Genomic DNA, 20,109 nt, shown 5'->3' with positions numbered 1-20,109 from the left:
AGGCTGTGAGTGAGTTTAAACACTTTGTAGGTAAGAACTTTTTCTACATCTTTCCTGTGAAGTGTTTGTTCATTTCTTTCACCCATTTTTCTTTTTTCTGGGGTTTTCGTCCCTTGGTTTAACTGTTGTTTACATATTAGGATAAGTCGCTGCCTTTTGTCATAGAAGTGTTTCTGGCCGTGCGGTCTCTTTTGTTCTAACTGCTGTGTTGGTTTATCCATTGTTGTTTTTGCCCCTGGATTTTGAGGCATATGCCCTGAGGTAAAGGAGAGACTCACCCCTGTTTTCTTCTACTTGTTTGCTTTCTTTTATTTACTTGAGACTGTTCCATTTGGGGTTTACTCCAATATGTATGGTGTGAGTTGTGAATCTAATTTTATCTCTTACCAAATGGCCACCCATTTATCCCAGGTCCAGTTATTAAAAAGTCCATCTTCGCCCATGACTTGAGACTGAGTCCAGGCCTGCCCTGGGGCCACTCACGCACTTGTTCCTCGCCAGCTCCAGGCTCCAGGCTCATGGGGCAGAGGTGATGCCCACGCATGCCACTGTGCCGCAGGTGAGGCCGGCTGGCCTGGAGGCCTCCTCACCGCAGGGAGTGCTGTGAGGCCAGGTTCCCGGACCCTGGCTGAGGCTCAGGTCCGCCCTGATGACGCTTTCCTGCGGTTATGTTCCATCATTGCCGTCTCCGACTCTGTCTGCTGTAACACTGTCCTGTCTGTTTCAGTTTGAGCCCCAGCTACATCGACCTGACCGAGTGTCCTTACATGTGGCCCTACTGCTCCCAGCCTATCTACTATGGGGGCATGCCGACTATCGTCAACGTCACCATTCTCAATGGCATGGGAGTCACGGGGAGGATCGTGGACAAGGTGAGACTGCCCTCCGGCTGCCGGGGACCTAGATGTGGCCCAGACGTCCTCCTGTCCACGGCTGGGGATGGGAAGCAGTGGTTTGTTCTCCCCTGAGGCCTTTACGGATAAGTCAGAGATACAGTGATGAGACCAATTTGCTATGGTTATACTAGGCGTTTCGAGTTTGGTCATTTGAGTCTTCATCTTAACAGTTAATCACTGATAATTAAAGTCCCACTTGTAATTATTTTATTGTTTAATGAGTGCACATGGGCGTTTGTATTTAGAAGGTATGGTCTTTATTTGAATTTTGTTTTTATAATTTGTTTTACACTTACTATATAAACATTATCACAGCAATAAAGGATAGGGAAAAGAACAGAAAAGTGATTTTAGCCTCAGACATGAACAGAACCACTATTAAAAAAAAGTTCAAGTCATATTTTGTAACAAATTACTGTAGTTGTTTAAATAAGTGTATTTAAATTGATTCAGTGCCTGTCAGCACTGTGTCATCCTTTATTTCATCTCACTTCTTTCTTTTTGGCTGTGCTCAGTCTTTGTTGCTGCGCACAGGCTTTCTCTAGTTACCGCCAGCAGGGGCTACTCGAGTTGCAGTGTGCAGGCTTCTCATTTCGGCGGCTTCTCCTGTTGCAGAGTGCAGGGTCCAGTGCACGTGGGCTTCAGTAGTTGTGGCACGCGGGCCTAGGTACCGTGAGGCACACGGAAACTTCCCAGACCAGGATTGGAACCTGTGTCCCCTGCGCTGGCAGGCAGATTTTTAACCACTGGGCCACCAGGATTGGTGCGGAATGTCTTGATGGCAGCATTTTACTTTTCATGAAGCTGTCACAGAAAGTACTTTTTTTAAAATTCTTTTTGTTACTTTTTGGCCACAGTGTGTCATGTAGGGTCTTAGTTCTCTTGACCAGGAGTTGAACCCAAGCTCCCTGCAGTGGAAGCACAGTCCTAACCACTGGACTGCCAGGGAAATCCCCAGAGAGTACATTTCTTTTGATTTTGTGAGATTAATAAAAGTCAGTTGCCTGGGAGGGAAAAAAAAAGAATCTTTTCTATCCTTTATCTGAAAAGGATATTTTTAGTTATCTTTGTGTGGGTAGGCAAAAATTTAGTCTTTTTTTTTTTTTCAATTTTCACATTAAAGCATTTAAAAATGTTATTATATATAAGCGCTAATGTTAATGGTTGTTCAATATTATATGGAACTGCTAAGTCATAATTTGCTTACTATTCTTACTTGAACAAGGTGGTTTCACCTGTAAATACCTCACTGAATATCTTTGTATATTTGGTTTTCTTTTGTTCTGAATTACATTCTTAACATAATTTCCCTGGGTTAGAATTCCAAGTAAGAGGACATGAATGTTACTGTGGCTCTTGGGACATAATACCAAATGGTTTCCAGAAGAGGTCCATCACCTGAGGCTGCCACTGATGGTGTACAGAGTGGGGGTGTCTGGTGGTACATTCTTTTTTCCCAATTGCATGAAAGTTAAAAAAACGGAGATAAAATTCACATGCCATGAAATGCTACCCTTTTAAATTGTGCATTTCAGTGGTTATTACTATATTCACAAGTAGTTATGTTGTCTCATACTGTGTAATTCTGGAACATTTTCATCACTCGAAGGAGAGACCCTTGTTAACACTTCCCATTGCCTCCGCCTCAGACCCTGACAACTCCTCATGCACTTTGTCTCCATGGAGTTACCTTTTCTGGACGGTTCCTATGGACGGAATCATACATTTCGTGGTCTTTGTGACTGGCCTCTTTCACTGAGTGCAGTGTCTTTAACAGAGGCCCATCCCCACTGCAGTGTGTATCAGTGCTGCACTCCTTTCCGTGCCTTCTTGTGTGGATGGACCCGGCATTGTCAGTTGATGAACCTTTCGTTTTTATGTGGTTCGTCGTATAACTTCAACTCTACAGGGGATAGCGGGTACCTTGTTTAATGTGTGCTTTTTTGGTTATTGATGAAGTGGGGACCTGCATGTTTTTTTCTGACTCTGTTTCTCTTATGTGAATTAGCTTTTCATTTCTTGACCCATTTTTCATTAGAGTCTAGGTTGTCCTTGTCATCTTCACACCAGTGTTGTGTGTCATGCTGAAGGATTGCCAAAATTCCTGGGTTTTTGTCTCTTTAATATTAGAAGTGGCTTAAAAATTTGGGGTAAAGGGGTGGTTTGGTAAAGGTTTCACTTTTTCATGTAGATGTTATTTTCATCTTTATGATTATTTCTGTTTCAAAAACTATAAACTCGTCTCTCCAGAAATATAAGAAAATTTCAGTTTTATTTTTGACTCACTTTTCTTTTATGCTTATTAAATATTTAATGTTTTCATCTGTATTGAGTCAATCTGATGAGATGAATGAGAGTTCATTTTTTTCTCAGTTGTTAACCAGCAGTCTCAAAATAGCTTATTCAGAATCCCTGTCCTTTCTCATTGTCTGTGATACTGTATCCCATGAATATTTTTCTTCTTTTTCATGGGTTTTTTTTTTTTTTTTAATATGCTTACCCTCCTGGGAAGTATATGACTGTTCTCTGGCTTGTGAGGGAGTTAGCTTGAAGGACTGGTTCATTGTGAGAGCCACTGTCTGTCTCCCCTTTCAGGCTTCCCTTCTTCCTCGAGCCTGGAGAGCCTGGTGGGTGGTCTCCTTCACAGCGTGGCCAGCTCTCTTTGCGCTCCTGGGCCCCCTCCCTGCCCAGTCACTGGCCTTGGAATCTGATTGGTCACAATTTACATCTGTATCTTTTTTTATTATTTTATTCCTTTAAGTAGTTTGGTTCTTTAAGCACACAGCTGAGATCTAACCACATTTGAGCATTTTCTTTTATGTTGATTATCTGTCAGAAACAAGTTCTTTGTCAAACCATGTGTGTCCCTACCCCTTCCTTTGTTAAAGCTTGGAGGGGAGCTTTAAAACTTTAAAACTTTAAAACTGAAGTTTGTCAAAACAAGTGTTTTGTCAAAAATAGTGTTTCTAGGCTTTTCTAGTGGATGATGGTCCAGACCCTGCCTGGGCGGCCTTGGTTACAGGCTGCTCAGTGTCTGTGTACATTGCATTTCGCCTGTTCAGTGGAGTGTTTCTCAGACACCGACGTTGGTAAGTTGGGAACCGAGCTTCTCACCCAGGCCTCTGCCTCTTCCTCCTGCAGCCCGAGTGGCAGCCCTACTTACCGCAGCATGGAGACAACATCGAGGTCGCTTTCTCTTACTCCTCAGTGCTGTGGCCCTGGTCCGGCTACCTGGCCATTTCCATCTCTGTCACCAAGAAGGCCGCCTCCTGGGAAGGCGTTGCGCAGGGGCACGTCATGGTCACCGTGGCTTCCCCGGCAGAGGTGGACGTACGTGTGCCTGGGGGCTGTTGGGGAGGTGGCCGTGGGCTGAGCGCCGGGCACTCGGGTATGAGACACAGGCCATGTGGGTCCTGGCCTGGCGAACACCCGGGGGCATGGCCTGCATGGTGAAGAGGCTCTGGGCTGTTTCGTGCCACGTTTCTGGCATAAAACGTTTCTTCTGAGCAGAAGGGGCTTTTCAGAGTTCTTCTCTTCCTTCAGTCAAACAGTGGTGCAGAACAGACGTCCACAGTGAAGCTGCCGATCAAGGTGAAGATCATCCCCGCCCCTCCCCGGAGCAAGCGCGTCCTCTGGGACCAGTACCACAACCTGCGCTACCCGCCCGGCTATTTCCCCCGGGACAACCTGAGGATGAAGAACGACCCTCTGGACTGGTGAGCCCATCACCCCTGCCCTGTCCTTCCCTGGCCAGGCTGGGGTGGGAGGGAGGGTGACCCGTGGCAGGCATGTAAGGCTGCCTATGTGGTCACCGCGATTCACTGCCAGCATCTCTGCTTGCCCATGCTGAGTTTGTGCAGCACAGCTGGCTGCTTGCTGGCCTTTTACATCTGTGCCACCACTAAAGTGATGCTTTGGTGCACTTTACAAAACATGTCTTTGGCTATATCTTCTCGTCGTTTTCTCTTCTTGTCTATGCTATGTGGGTGATTTCCCGTTATCACTACTTTATATGCAGCCCAGGGCGAACTGGTCTGAAAGGCTGGCTTTTGTGCCAGTGGACCAGCCCACCGGGCAGTGAAGCTGCTCCTTTGGAAGTGAACCCCGCGGCCATGTGGCCTTCAATCCGTGGAAGGACTAGGAGGGTTAGTGCTGGGCTTCCTCTGTTTCAGGAACGGTGACCACATCCACACCAACTTCAGGGACATGTACCAGCACCTGAGGAGCATGGGCTACTTCGTCGAAGTCCTCGGCTCCCCCTTCACGTGTTTTGATGCTAATCAGTACGGTGAGCAATGCGAGGTGCTGGCAGGCTGCCCCGCTTGGCTGAGGATGGGTGAGGGCAGGCTAGGGTCTGTGCTCCTGACGTTCAGCCGAAATGTGAAACTCTCAGGATCACTGGGGACAAGGACATTGGTACAGTTTCGTTATATTAGCATCAACATTATTGACTGGGTGATTTTTGCAGAAAGTAACGCCGGTGGCCTATGATTTGTTACGTAAGTGAAAATTGAAAGATTCCAGTCGGTAATGTTTGAGTAACAAAATACGTATTAATACGTTTCTGGTCAATAAGTTGATTTTTTTTTTTTAATCAAAGAAATTCTAGCACAGAATTTTGCTTCTTTTTGAGTAAGTGAAATATCCTCATGTAGGTCATCACCAGTGAAACAGGCCATAGCTGGCCAGTGTCCACGTGCTTTTGGACCCTGATCCTTAATCTTTTACACCCCCTTCTGACGTGGAATAGAGGCACAGGACAAAATATTAGAAGCCAGTAACTAGAGATACTGAGGCCAGTATAAAACCATATGTCTGAAATGGTGAGATGACCGTTCTCACCCCTGTCCCTCAGGAACGTTGCTCATGGTGGACAGTGAGGAAGAGTACTTCCCGGAGGAGGTGGCCAAGCTGCGGAGGGATGTGGACAACGGCCTCTCACTCATTGTCTTCAGTGACTGGTACAACACATCCGTGATGAGGAAAGTCAAGTTTTATGATGAAAACACGAGGTACTGACACGAATTGGATAAGAAATTTGACTTTATAGGAATTAAATCCCACCCAGCAGAGACCTAGAGTGATGACCTTTCTGGCCATCAAGCAGGTTCAGACTCCTGGTTAGGGCAAGCTCTCCTTTGGCAGAGATGTTCTTGAAAGTCAGCTGCTCATTGAACCAAGTACTAGTTGAAATGGTTCATTGTTTTTGTTGATCTTTAGACACTGGAGCCTTAATTTTCTGTTCATTCTTTTCTGTTCTTCCATCTCTCGTTTACTGTATACGTTTAAATGCACTAGAAGAACTGTTATTTAAAGAAACCTTGCAGTAGATTGGTTATGGATGACAAATTCCCAGTGTATTATGAATGTCTCATCCTTATGATACATGTTCTTTCTTCGGAGTCTGTAACTTGAACTTCATAAGCTTCCTTCGTCCTTCACTGACCCTCTCAAGGTCTAGGCTTTATATGCATGTGTTTATGTTAAATGTGGTGCATTTCATGAAATAAATTGGGCTTTGGTTTATTCTGTACCCTGGTTGGAGCATTTACATTGTGCTGTTACTCAAACCTGGACAGTTAATTTTAGGTGAAGCCTAGTGTGGGTGGAGTGGCCTCTGGTGGGAGAAATCAGTTTTCTCACAAAATATGATGGGTTTGTGGGGTACCTCAAGTGCCTCACGAAGGCCCTGTCCCTGTCATAGGCAGTGGTGGATGCCGGACACCGGAGGAGCCAATGTCCCAGCCCTGAACGAGCTGCTGTCAGTCTGGAACATGGCATTCAGCGATGGCCTGTACGAGGGGGACTTTACCTTGGCAAACCATGACAGTAAGGTTTTGTGTTTGCTTTTAGTAGGTCTCATGGTTCCCAGAGGTGGGCTGGCAGATGCTGTGCGTCTTTGAAGTCTTGAGTTTTTCAGAGAGAGAGAAAATAATGAGCTGTCACCTAAATATGCAAGACCTGTGGAGAGAACTGAGCAGTGTCTGCACAGAGACACCTGCAATTCTGGGTGCTCCCCCTAGTCTTTGTCCAGATTTGTGAGATAAAATACCTCCTGTCAGCATTCCTAGTTTTGGTTCTTTGTGTTCTGTATATTCCCAAATAAGAAACAATCCTCAGGTCCCTGATCATTTATGAAATTCTATTTATGAAATAACATTGCATACCTCACTTAAGAAGTACCCCACTGTCCCCCTTCGTTCTGGTGACTAGTTTCTGAAACAGCGTCTTGAGCATTATTCACTAACTGCTCTTCCTGACTTAGGTTGTCCCGAGTCTGACAGCTCCGATTTCTTTAACCTGCCCAGAAACCTTAGATTAATAGTATAATTTAGCTTGAGTTTTGAGATTATTACTTGTAGTTTGTGTGACCAACCAATAATAGTAGCTCGTCTCTTAAGATCAGGAATGGTTTTAGTAAATACCTAATGTCTAAAACGTGCATCCAGGTAAATGAACAGCTGCTGCTGAATGCCTTCAGTGTTTCCAGGTTCTAACTGTGAATGGCTGTTTATTCTAGTGTATTACGCGTCGGGGTGCAGCATTGCTAAATTTCCAGAAGATGGCATCGTGATAACACAGACATTTAAGGACCAAGGTACGAAATATGCTATTCATATGCTTTTTGGTTTCTCTTTTTCTTTCTTTTTAATTTTTAATCACAGTTTTATTACATGTAAATCACCTACCATATGGAGGAGGGCATGGCAACTCACTCTAGTTTTCTTGCCTGGAGAACACCATGGACAGAGGAGCCTGGTGGGTTACAGTCCATGGAGTCGCAAAGAGTTGGACACGACTAAAACGACTTAGCATGCACGCGTGCACCTACCATAACATTCGCTCTTTTAAAGTCTACAGTTCAGTGATTTTTTTGTATATTCACAAGTTGTGCAGTCATCACCACCACCTAGTCCCAGAACATTTTCATCACCAGAAAAGAAGTCCATTCTCCATTAGCAGTTTGGATTTTTAAAAAATTCATCACAGTGTTTGTATGGTACTTCAGGTAAGACGTCTGTGTGATGATTCTGGAGGTACCTAGGAAGGTTCAACCATCTTTTGCTGATAATTAGAGTATGTGGGTAGTGAGCACTGCAAAGTAAGTTGACTTTCCTATAGGAGAAGAGGGTATTGGTAAGAGTTTTTTGTGTTTTTTTTAAACTACCTTCAAAGTTGCTTGAAATTTTTGTTACTGTTTATGAATTGTTCTGCTCTGTGATTGCCAGGTGATTAAAATTTTAGAGAAATGTTGACTGTTTTGAATGTCTTAACTATGTGAAGATAAAGAATATTGTAATACAAAGTCATCTCCTAAGATTCTCTGAAGAATTAGAAGGGAGGAAAGGTCTTTGCTTTCAGTTGCTCTTTTCTAACCCTGGAAGGTCAGCCATGCTGTGTCCCCAGCGTCAGTGCTGTGACTGTGCTCGGCTCACAGAGCAGACAGGGTGCAGGGAGCTGGGGAGCCTGGGCGCCTCTGCCCTTCCTGCAGGCGCCACCGCCCCCGTCCTGCCCAGGGTGGGCATCCTGCAGCCCTGCGCTCCCGAGCCGGGGTCCACACCGCGCGTCTCTCCTCTGCGAGGTTATTGCATGGCCGCATGATGGGCACTTGCAGACTGGATCCATGTCCTTGTGCAGGTTGATGTTTCTCTCGTGTTTCAGAATGGCAGGCCCCCTTCATTGTGATGTTTGTCATTTTCTGTGGTTGAAGTCAGGGACAGTTTCATTAATAGAAAATGACAAGTCAGGATTTCTCACTCATGTGTTTGCATTTCCAAGGTGAAATTTACTTCTGTGTTGTCTGGAAGGGGCTCCTTCCATCCAGTCAAGGAAAAGTCAGTCAGTGAAGAGTTCTATGTTCATAAGATTATGTTTTAACTTTTAAGCACGTGTATGATCCTGTCTTTCCAGTCCCCTGGCACACTGTACTGTGTCTTAGTGATTCTTTCTGAGCTCCATTGTTCACCAGGCCGTGTCGCTTCTGGACACCCCCTCCACCCCCAGGTGAAGCCCGTGGACTCCTTGTTAGCCTCTTGCCGTCTGGTAGCTCTTCATTTTGCGGGGAGAGGAAGTAGGTTACGGGTGCATACTTTACTTTGGCGTTCTGCTAGTCTGAAAATAAAGATTAATTACCTTGGAATCCTTTTTAAAGGGCTTTTTATTTCCAAACAGGCTTTAGGTTGCTTGAATAATCTTGTGGGTACAAAATAGGAATTTAAAAATCTGGGTTATGCTGGATCAAAAACGACCTTGTTGTCGGAGACGAAACTGTCAGACCCCGAGGCCAGGCTGCACTTTGCCTGCTTCGTGTGTTTCACTGCCCTGTCTTTCCCTCTGACAAAGAAAAGCCTGTTTCCCTTCCGCGGGGTTCCTGGGGGCTTATACGCAGAGCATAGGAAGCTCTGCGTTCCTGTAGCCATATACTCTAGAGTGACCAGAGCAGTAGGCGCTGGATGCAGACGTGTGTCATCTCGGTGTGCGGCTGCATTTGCTTCAGGGGCCGAGGCTCTGCTTATGAGCTGGTGTCACTGGCAGCAGCTGCCGTGGCGTCTGTGCAGGGTCGTCCTGGTTCAGTTGATGTTGTGAATTGTCGTCGGTTTGGGCAGAGGCGAGATAGCTCTGCTGTTGGAGCATTTGTACTGTGTGAGATTCATGTAACATACCTTAAATCAGAAATATGTGGGCATGTGTTCTAAAGATGAGTGTCATTGTCATAGCTTTTGTTACTAAACATGAAGCCTGGGCATTAGTGTGTATAACTGTGTGCATAGGTACCTGTGTGTTGAGGGGGCACTGCCCCTTGTGTGTATGTAGTCTGAAGACAGCCTCTTAGCATAATAAGAAGGGACAAAAATTTGTGCTTGGGGGATGAAAAGAGAGAAGTGATGCATTTAAAACTGTGAATACCATGTATCACCATTTCAGGTGAAAATGGAAAAGGAGGATTATGGGAATATACATACACACACAGGCACGAATTTTGCTACAACCCAAATTAGTGGCACTTTATACATTGTTTTCTTCTCCTAAAAGTTTGCACTGTTGTGACTGCATGTTAGATCTTACTGAGATTTTTTTTTTTTTCTCCTGTTTTATCATGTGGACTAAATGTCAAGTTAAGGGGCAGCTGGGAAGTGCTTCATTTCCTCGCGGAAGTTCTCACTCCTGTTTTGTTGTGTTGTTTCAGGACTAGAGGTCTTGAAGCAGGAAACGGTGGTGGTTGAAAACGTCCCCATTTTAGGGCTGTACCAGCTCCCAGCTGAGGGCGGTGGCCGTGTCGTGCTGTACGGAGACTCCAACTGCTTGGACGACAGTCACCGGCAGAAGGGTGAGCGGTGGTGCTGCTGAGCGGGTGGGCTCGGTGGCCGTGACGTTCCCACTTTCTGTCCTGGTCCCTGAACAGGCCCCCATGAGGTGCTGGTGAACAGGTAGAGGCTGCTCGGGATGTTTCGATAGGTATTTTGGGCCAGACGTGTTTAATAAGCAAAACAAAACTTTGTGGTCTTCCAGAGAGGCTGGCAGATGGCAGACCCACCATGTGTGGGTGGGAGGCTGTTTACCTGTCTCTGCCCTCCCTGACTCCCTCTCTGGCATCTGTGTCCCTGGCACTACTCTGCAGGCCCCCTCTTGCATCTGACCACCCCTTTCATGTGGGCCCAGCACTTGGCCCTCATGCCAGACCTTAGAGTTTTGGCTGTTGTGAGGGGTGTGTGGTATCATTGTTGGGTGTGAGGGGGTGGCAGAGAGGGGGCACCTAGTCCTTAGAACCCCTCTTTAGCACCCCTCTTTTCCAGCATCTCTTGATGAGTCCTTCACATTTGAAGGATGAGCTTGGACACAGACTTGTCTTTCTCTTGCTTTGTAAAGGAGGGGTGGATGGGTGCGAGTGTTCCATCTCTGCTGAGGGGAGACGACAAGACCAGAACTAGAACCTAGTCTTCGGGGGCAGGGGGGCGGGGGGAGGCGTGTCCTCATGGGCAGGTGGTGACCAGGCTTCATGGGAGGGGGCAAGGTGGCTTGAGCATAGCTGGCCTCCTGCCTGGGGTGCCCCTCTCCCCCTGTCTCTCCCTGTGCCCTCTCTGTGATGTGAAGGTTAAGTAACTGCATTCCTAGCATTTCACATAAAGCATTAGAATATTGTTTGTTTTTTTTTTAATAAAAATCAAAAGTGAAGGTTAAAGTTATAGTTGAAAGAAGATTAATGTTTTATTTCTGTAGAGACTGTCATTGCAGACCTGAGGTCTTGGGAAGCATCTTTATTGGCCCTGTCAGTGGTTGGGGGCCTGTCCTGTCCCACACTTCCTGTGGCTACCTGGAGGAGCTTTTAGGGCCATGAGCACTTGACTCGAGCTCTGTTGGGGGACAGGCGCTTCCTGCCATCCCCTCCTTTCTGTGAGCCGCCTCCTGTCTGTGCTGGTTTTGGGGGATGTGGCAGCTACGGGGAGAAGCTGGTGGGGGCAATGGTCCAGGTTTAGCCAGTGCAGCTCCTCGGTCTCCTGAGAGGAAAGTCCATCCACTTGGCCCCACAAGGAGGTTGTTGACCACAGCTTGGCACAGGACTCGCAGTGACGTCCCCCGGAGAACTGTCTTCCTATTCTGTGGCTGGGGCCACCTACTCAGGGCAGCCCAAACAACTAGACTGCACTTGCACTGACCTTGAGCCCACCTCTCTGGATGCACGTGGTGGTCCTGGCTCCGCCCTCGCCTGAGATCTAGGCTCTCCCCTCCTCTAGGACAGCCTCCGGGTGCTGGCCGGGGTCAGCTCCTCACTCTCCCCGCCACGGCAGGCCCCCTGTTCTGAAGCAGCACTTCTTCCCGTGCTGCCATGTGGCCCTGCTGTCCCTGTAGGGGCGCCACCCGTCCTCATCAGAGCCGGGGGGGTGCCTGGGCAGCGCGTGCAGCCCCGAGCCTGTGGGCCAGCCTGGCTGAGCCTGGGGCCTTGAAATGAGGCCCTGTGGGCAGCCGATGACCAAGATGACATGAGCATCTCACGCAGGGCTGTGCTGGGACCTGATCTTTTCCTGCCCCGTTTCCCCCTTGTTCGGGGCTCACTTTAGGTTTCCTGTAGAGGCTGCTTTAAACTGTCGACTTCCTAAGCAATGTGTTGTTTACCCTCCAGACTGCTTCTGGCTCTTGGATGCGCTCCTGCAGTTCACGTCGTATGGGGTGACGCCCCCCAGCCTCAGCCATTCAGGGGCTCGGCAGCGCCCCCCCAGCGGAGCAGGCTCAGCAGCCCCGGAGAGGATGGAAGGTGAGCGGCCTTGGAGGTGGGGGTTCCGGGGTGCAGACTCACTTGAAACGACGTGGCTTCGGGGCTCTGGGGAGGAGTAGTCAGCAGGTCTGTACAGTCACTAGGTACCAGGCGCTGGGCCAGGGTGGCTTCCCAGAGACTACTCTCTGAGTCCTCTTAGAACCTGGAAAGCAGATACTCCTTCCAAGTCCATGAAAGAGATGGGCCCAGGTCCCCCAGCAGCGGGACACTCAGCGGAGCCCGGTCTGCGAGCCCTCACAGCCTGAGCCCCGCCTCCCAGACTGTCCTTGGACGCGTGGTGTGAGCTGGTGTAGTTCTGACCTTCCCACTGGCCTCATTTAAGGAGTAAAAAGAAATGGGAAGTTCCTTATGATAAAACTGTACAGCCCCAGTCCCCAGAATATTATTATTTAAATGTGTGGCACCTAGCTCTCAGTTGCTCAGTAGCCATGTGTGGGCAATGGCTACAGTAAGGGGCAGCACGGATCTGAGAAATAAAAGGAATTTGGAATTTTGAAAATGGAGATTTTCTTTTTGGTCTGAGCATTAAATATTTGAAGAGATGCTATTTCCATGAAGCATATCTACAGGTTAGACTGCTTGAGTGTAGGCACTTATGTGTGATTACGGGCATGAGGGGGCCCGGCTGCTGCTGTGCGTGCAGTGTGGCCACTTTAGAGGAAGCAACAACTAACAAAGTCTCTTTTCCCCCTGCCTGCTAACAATGATGGCCTGTTGGTGGGTGCTGCCCAGGGAACCACCTGCACCGGTACTCCAAGGTCCTGGAGGCCCGGCTCGGAGGCCCTGAGCCACGTGCGCTGCCAGCCTGTCCACACCTGTCGTGGGCCAAGCCACAGCCGTTAAACGAGACGGCTCCCAGGTTGGTGTCTCCTGTGCTTTTCCACTTCTGCTGGATTTATGATTCATTGCTTCTTTTTTAATAGGAGAGAATGGAATTTTACTGACATCATTATCGAATAATCCAATCTAGCTTGTCATTTGTGATGGTTTTTAAATTAGCGAGCCCCCGTATTGACCTTTAGAATCACGCACCCTAGTGGTATTATGCATAAAAAGAGCTCTGGTAATTAGCCTTCTGGTGAAGTTTGCTTGGTTTTTGCTTGAAAAGCTGTGATCTGACATCATGTCCCTGGAAGGGTCGCTCTGACTCCTTAAGCTGGAGATTTGGGAGTTGAGTGCGCCTGTGTGCGGTGTTGATTCTGGAATACAGACGGGGTCTTCCTGTGTCCCACTGGGGCGACCTGGAGTCACGTTTATGCCCTCACCCCATGCTGAGTGTTGTCCCTGGTAAAGTGACCTCAGACTGTGCCAGGCCCAGACACTGATCTGCCTGCTTCTCCATCTGGCTATCAAGCTCAAGCTCTTCGTTTGTGTCAGTTCCTTTTAGAAGCCAAAATTGAGTGACCTGCGCTGTTTCTCTGTTCAAGCAGAAGAGCCAACTCAGTCCACTGGTTCCTGTTTCCTCTGGATCGCTCCTCTCCCGTTTCTCTCTTTGGCATCTCTGGCCCCAGCAGGAGATCCTGCTGTGGCGAGGAGGATTGCAGTCCTAATACAGTGACGCAGGGCCCCATATTCTGGGCATGGCTGTGGGAGACCCCCCGCGCCCCCACAGCTCCTCCTCCTCTGGGCAGCTGCCAGCCACTGTCTCCCTCATGGGCAGCACACCCTACACATGCAGCCATTTCCCCTCCGGGGGCTCCTGCCTTCTCTCCCCTACCAGCTGCCCACTTTGCTTGGGTCTCAGCATGTACAGTGTTGGGGTGTGTGTGGCAGGGCACAGGGACTGCCATCTACACGGTGAACCACGAGGAGGGAGATGCCTGCAGAAGGCCTAGAAGCTTCCTGTGCTTGACTGTCGTCATGAACAGAAGCCCTGAGTACACCTCTCACTCACCATGTCATCTTTAGAACATGCTCAATAGGAAACGGCATTGGAGATTCATCACGTCGTCTCCGCGTCAGCAGTTTCTTCCTGAAACTTTAATTACTGAGTACTTTTCCATTCCAGTTAACATGCCATCATTTAAAATTTTCTGATAAGATTCCATTTTTATATCTCATTTATTTATAACCTATCATTATCCAAACATTCAAGCCAGACTTTAATTCCAGCTGTTGTCAGCAGTTCACTCTCAGTGGACAGTCCCTGTCAGCAAAGGTTCTTGAAACCCACTTCTTCTCCATGGTACTGCTGAGGGCTCTGAGAACAGGTGACAGTGTCCTATATCTGTGTGTCTATCAGACAGCCCATCACGTACCAGCCTGGCCCATCAGGGTACTGCTGCTGTGCAGCCCCTAGAGTTTTATTTTCACTGTCGCTCTCTGGAATTCCTTCTTCCTAAAACACCCACCAGACCCCACTTTTATCTCACTTCTTGCTAGAAATTGTTCTCAGTCCTCAGCGACCTAGATCTGGGTCTAGATGCTGAATCTCTGAGGAGATGCAAAACAATGTCAGAGTGCCCCAGTCAGCCCTGCAGAGGTCAGGGTCTGTCAGCCTAGTGCTGAGTGCAGGTGTTCACTCCGTCCTTGAAACTGGGACGCAGTTCCCGGTGTTGTTCCTGGGCGTCAGGCGTCCATACTACCAGTGGCTGTAGGGCAGACCTACGAGGAGCCCCACGCGAAGCTAACCTGTCCTCCTGTCAGGACATTGTGGAATTCTCAAATGATAGTGTGAAGCTCTGTCACCCCGACTGCTCAGCAAGAAAGGGTCACTGGGGGGTAATTAAATTCCAGAACAGGAGACCACTGTGAGCATTAAAAGACATCCCCATGTATATTCACCTGCAGGGTTATAAAGCTTAAATACGTCAGTTCCATAACTTAGCATTGTCAGTTTAATTTCCAGACTGATTAAACTGAAAAGCAAAGTGAAATCATATAAAATAGAGCAGGTTATAGTCCAAGCAGTTGCCCAGCTGGAAGTGCCCGATAGCAGCTTATCAGAAAGCCTCTACGGAGCTGGCATCTCCCGGCTGCCCACTGACCTGCCTGTTAAGTGCTGCTAGAACTCAGCTCTCTGCTCTCACTTGGCCAAAGTAAGAGATGGGCCAGCAAGGTCCACATGAATAAGCAGCAGAGTGGGGAATTCATAATTGCAAGCATATTTTATTCTCTTCCCTTGTTTTAGCCAGAATGGTCTTCAGATTTTCCGTCTGCACTCTTTGCTCTCATGTCTGTGTCTTCCCACGCTGCTCTTGGCCGTGTACCAGCCTCTCTTCCTCAGTTACATGTGCTTCCGATCTCAGAGTTAGTACTGAGAGTAATGATGCAGTCGAAACGAGTCCAGTGCATTTTGCAAAGCACGTGTTCCCTTCATCATCCTGAGCCCTCAGGCAAGGCCCGTGCCCACTCCTTTATTCCCGTGCTTCTGTCCACTGCTCGGTTACTTGTGTGTCTGCCTCGTTCTCCCCCCTGCGAGTGGTGTCCTTGAGGACCAAGGTGACAGCTGGCTCCCAGCGCCAGGTCTGCCCCCTTTGCCACATCACGGTAGGTGCCCACCGCTCTGCTGTCCCATGGCGGAGACTGGTCCTTCCAGCCGGGCTGTGTCCACTGCCGCTGTCCACCAGCTCCTTCAGAGGTCACGTGTAGTTTCCTCATTTTCTGCTGGGTCGTGTTCCTGGTTGAAGCCAAGACAGTCTCGTGCTGGTGGTGGTATAGACCCTCTAGAAGCATTTCTTGCATGAGGTCTCAATCTGACGTCCTCGTCTGGGGGCCTGGAAGTGCCCCTCAGTTGTCCACAGTTGTGTTTAGATAGACATAGATGGGACGTCAGTTCACGTTTCTGTTTAAATCACTTTCTGTTTCTTAGGAATTGGCTCAGTTGCCTGGGGCCAGTACAGTTGCTTATGTTTATTTTGTTTGAATCTGTTTTCCTGAAGTAACCTTTGGAAACACCAGAAGTTGCTCTCCATTGACCTGGACAAAGTGGTATTGCCCAACTTCCGATCGAATCGCCCTCAAGTGAGGCCCTTGTCTCCTGGAGAGAGTGGAGCCTGGGACATTCCTGGAGGTCAGTTCTAGGTGCTTTATTGTGGGGCTGAGTTTATTCAAAAGAGCCTCTCCCTTTTGCCCAGGAGGTGGGCCAGGCTGTTCCTGTCTTTGCCTTCCTGGGAGCAGCAGTGGTCCAGGCTTTCTTCCTGGTACAAATCACAAGGCCAGAGCAGACCTAAAGGATCAACACACTGTGGCCTCTTAGAAAATCCTATCTGAATTTTCAAATCTGAATTTATTTTATGATGTTCGTCTGTCACAGCCTGACTCTGAACCCTCAACCCAGACATCTCCACCGATTCTTTGCCCCAGCCCACCTGGGATGGGACTTCCCTAACCTGGGATGCCCAGTTAATTTTGGGGGTGTCCCTTCCCCCAAGTGACATCAGATGTCCCTCCCTCGCCCCCAACCCTGATATGGCTTTGGCCTGGCTAGGCTGTCGGGGGGAGGTAGTCCTTTATTTGGGACGATGGGATCAAGTCATTCTGGCAGAGTGTGGGCCCCTCTTCTGCTCTGGAAATCACTATGCTCTTACATGACTTTATAGCTTCCTGGGGGCATTTCTCCTGGTTCTAGGAATTACCCAGAAAAACTCCAGGGATCAGGAAGGGGTACCCTGTCCCATGTGGTCCAGCCCTGTGTTCTGGAACCCTGGCGTTGTCCAGTTACAGAGCTGATGGCAGCACGAACCCCAGGGTCCACCAGCGGCCACGCTCAGGTGCCCACCACAAGTCTCACCTGTCGGAGGCCTTCCCAGCGGTGAGGCCAGCTGTCCTCACCTCCCTGCTGGCCTGCACTTTTCTTTCCTCCTTGCTCTGTGTCACTACGAGCCCAGCTGGTTGCAGCCGTCAGACTGACCATCTTCCCACTGTCGTGCAGGAATCATGCCCGGCCGCTACAACCAGGAGGTGGGCCAGACCATTCCCGTTTTCGCCTTCCTGGGAGCCATGGTGGTCTTGGCCTTCTTCGTGGTGCAGATCAACAAGGCCAAGAGCAGGCCGAAGCGGAGGAAGCCCAGGGTGAAACGCCCACAGCTCGTGCAGCAGGTTCACCCTCCAAAGGCCCCCTCGGTGTGATGTCCACCCAGCCGGCCGTGAGAGCCGGGGAGCGCCTTCGCGGGCAGCCACGGGGCAGGTGGAGCCTTGGGGTCTGAGGGGCCCCGGCTCGAAAGGGCTCAAGCCTTCAGCTGGGCGTTTGCAGTAGCTGAGAGCCTGTGCTGCACGGGGCTGGGGCCACTGGAGGGCCCCGAAGGGCAGCCTGGAGTCAGACCTCGCCAGCCGCCCACGCACCAAAGACTAAGACGACGTCTAAGGGCTGTCGGGGAGGAAGCAGCTCTGACCAAGCCAGATGTGCTCCATAAAAGCTATTTTCTATATTTATTGTTGGGGAAAAGTCACTTTAAAGACTTGTGCTGTTTGGAAGCAAAGCTATTTTTTTGTCAATGGAATGCAGTTTTTTACTATTTCATCATGAGGACTAACACAGATGCTGCGATCTCCTTTTTGATGAAAGGACAGACTGAGATTTGAAAGAAACTTGCACAAATCTGTGAAACATAGCCCTTCGCTTTATTTTTATAAGTATCAACTGCCATCATGTTTTGTAATTTGGGTCTTGATTTCACCATTGTCGGTGAAGAAAATTTTCAATAAATATGCATTACCTGTATGAAGCTAAGGGGCTTCCCACGTGGCTCAGTGGTAAAGCATCTGCCTGCCAACGCAGGAGACATGGGTTTGATCCCTGGGTTGGGAAGATCCCATGGAGGGAGGGAATGGCAGCCCACTCCAATCTTGGCTGGGAAGTCCCACACACAGAGGGGCCTGGCGGGCTGCAGTCTAGGGGGTTGCAGAGTCGGACATGACTGAACATGCACCCATGCATGCATGAAGCTAAGAAGCGATGTGTAAGTGGTCCCTGGCCCACCTGTCCCTTTCTCCTAATGACAGCCTGGAATGGGTTCTGAATCAGCCTATTGAATTTTCTTGAGATATAATTCACCACTACAAAATTCTCTGTTTAAAAGTGTACACTTCTGTGGGTTTTAGTATATTCACAAGTTTGTGCACCATCCTTGCTGTAATTCCAGAACATTTTCATCACCTCCAAAAGAAACCTCATACACAGCAGCAAGTCAGCCTCTATCCTCTCCCCCACTGCCCCAGGCTGGCTCTGATGTGCTGTCTCTGTGAATTCGCCTGTTCTGAATGTTGCATGTAAGCAGCATCATGTAATACATGGCCTTTGGGGACTAGCTGCTTCCACAGAGCGTGTTTTAGTGGTCTGTCCATGTCATGGCTGGCTCAGTACTTTGCTCCTTCCTAGACCTCAGTAACACTGTCATGTGGACAGGTCTTGGTTTGTTTATCCTCACTTGACGGACCTCTGAGCTGCTTCCACTTTTTATCTGTTGTGAACAGTCTTGCTTTGACCATGCGGGTGCCATTTTTGGTGTGGACATAAGTTTCCATTCCTGTTGGGATGACACCTAAGAGTAAAATCCTGTAGCTTTATGCTTCATTTTTTGAGGAACCACCAAGCTCTCTTTCCAAAGCTTCACTGTTTTATCAGTAGTTCCTGCCAGCAGTGGATGAGGGTCACAGCTTTACCTTCTCTCCAACATGTGCTATTACCCATCTTTTTGACAGCTGCACCCCAGGGGATGTGAACTGATATCTCCCTGTGGTTCGATTTGCACTTCCCTAAAGATTAGTGTTGCTGAGCATTTTTTCATGTGTTCATCAGCCATTTTTCTGTCTTTGGAGAAATGTCCATTTCATTTTTTGAGTTGTCTTTATCGTTGACTTTTAAGAGTTCTTTATATGTTTTAGATGAAAGTCCCTGATGAGATACATGACTTGAAAATAGTTTCTCTCATTCTGTCAGTTATCTTTTTACTTTCCTAATGGTATCCTTTTGGGCCTGAGTTTTTCATTTTGATGAAGTTCATTTTATCTGTCAGGGTCAATTTCTAAGAAACCATCGCCTCATCCAGGGCAGCCTGTTAATTTTTAACCCCTGCCTGTATAGTCTGTTTTCTGTTCTTCAGCTGGCCCAGACATCAGCTTTCAGATGACAGGTGAGGACAGACTGACGGGAAAGGGCAGAGGCCGCGTGGGGTCAGGGTGTGGTTGAGGTCCTGGGGAGAGAGGGACCCCGGACGAGGGATGAGGGAGGAGCCACCAACGCCCAACTCTCCCTGCCATGTGTCACCCGTGGCAGGTCACGGTGGTAACCTCGCAGCTTTGAAACGTGTTCTGCGGCTGCTGTTGCTTTGAGGACTTAGAGGCATTGCTGAGGGCCCTGCAGAGCTCTCCCATTCCCCCAGTTCTCCTGCCCCCGAGAATGTGGACGTTAACAGGCGAAGGAGCCTGGAGAACGGAGCTGGAGAGGGGGCTTTAGCAGGGTGAGCGTGCACAGATGGGGAGAGTCTCTGCAGGACCACTCGGCGGCACCTGCTCTGTGCCTCCCTGTCCTAGGGGGAGACCTGTTGAGGGCTGTGGGACACCAGGCCCACCTGGGAGGAATGTGCCAGGGCCCTGGCTGTAGACTCAGACCGGCCACTTCCAGCCAGTGGGCCTTGTCTGACATCATCCAGCCCTGGGCCTGACTCAGAGGCAGCACTCAGTTATGTCCTCTGGCTAATGGCAGGTCTCTGCCTGGCGACAGATGTGCCCAAGGCCTACTCACTGCTTCAAAGAGTCCCATGTTTGCCTGGAGTGGACTCTCATTGTTCTAGGGAATGCCTCCATGTCTTAAAAACCAAAAGCAGGAGCAGCTGCCCCAGCACAACTATAGATAGGCCTGGGAGTCCTCGAGGGCCCTGGGGTCTCCCAGGGGCTAAGCATGGAGGTTGGCCCCAGGGCTGGTCCCTAACCATGCTCACCCAGCCAGGCAGTATCCTGACTGTGGAGAGGGCCCAGAAGTGGGGTGAGCAGGGTTTCCTT

The 20,109-nt window shown here is 49.0% G+C and overlaps 1 protein-coding gene across 2 annotated transcripts in view; it reads left to right on the top strand.

Moving 5' to 3' along the window:
• Nucleotides 1–17,825, top strand: part of MBTPS1 (membrane bound transcription factor peptidase, site 1) — a 45,069-nt gene extending 27,244 nt beyond the window's left edge. For both annotated transcript variants that reach the window (XM_052655424.1, XM_052655423.1), the window contains 12 exons: nt 728–872; nt 4,038–4,226; nt 4,440–4,612; nt 5,069–5,184; nt 5,752–5,908; nt 6,601–6,725; nt 7,417–7,494; nt 10,084–10,224; nt 12,016–12,147; nt 12,901–13,027; nt 16,050–16,180; nt 17,042–17,825. In XM_052655424.1, the coding sequence (XP_052511384.1) occupies nt 728–872; nt 4,038–4,226; nt 4,440–4,612; nt 5,069–5,184; nt 5,752–5,908; nt 6,601–6,725; nt 7,417–7,494; nt 10,084–10,224; nt 12,016–12,147; nt 12,901–13,027; nt 16,050–16,180; nt 17,042–17,238 (1,711 nt within the window). In that variant the 3' untranslated portion in view covers nt 17,239–17,825. The remainder of the gene's footprint in view (nt 1–727; nt 873–4,037; nt 4,227–4,439; nt 4,613–5,068; nt 5,185–5,751; nt 5,909–6,600; nt 6,726–7,416; nt 7,495–10,083; nt 10,225–12,015; nt 12,148–12,900; nt 13,028–16,049; nt 16,181–17,041) is intronic.
• The last annotated feature ends 2,284 nt before the right edge of the window (nt 17,826–20,109 follow it).

Source organism: Budorcas taxicolor, chromosome 18 (genome assembly GCF_023091745.1).
Source record: "Budorcas taxicolor isolate Tak-1 chromosome 18, Takin1.1, whole genome shotgun sequence".
Taxonomy (NCBI): Eukaryota; Metazoa; Chordata; class Mammalia; order Artiodactyla; family Bovidae; genus Budorcas; species Budorcas taxicolor.
The sequence above is the reverse complement of the archived record's forward strand: the minus strand, read 5'-3'. Positions and strand labels throughout refer to the sequence as shown.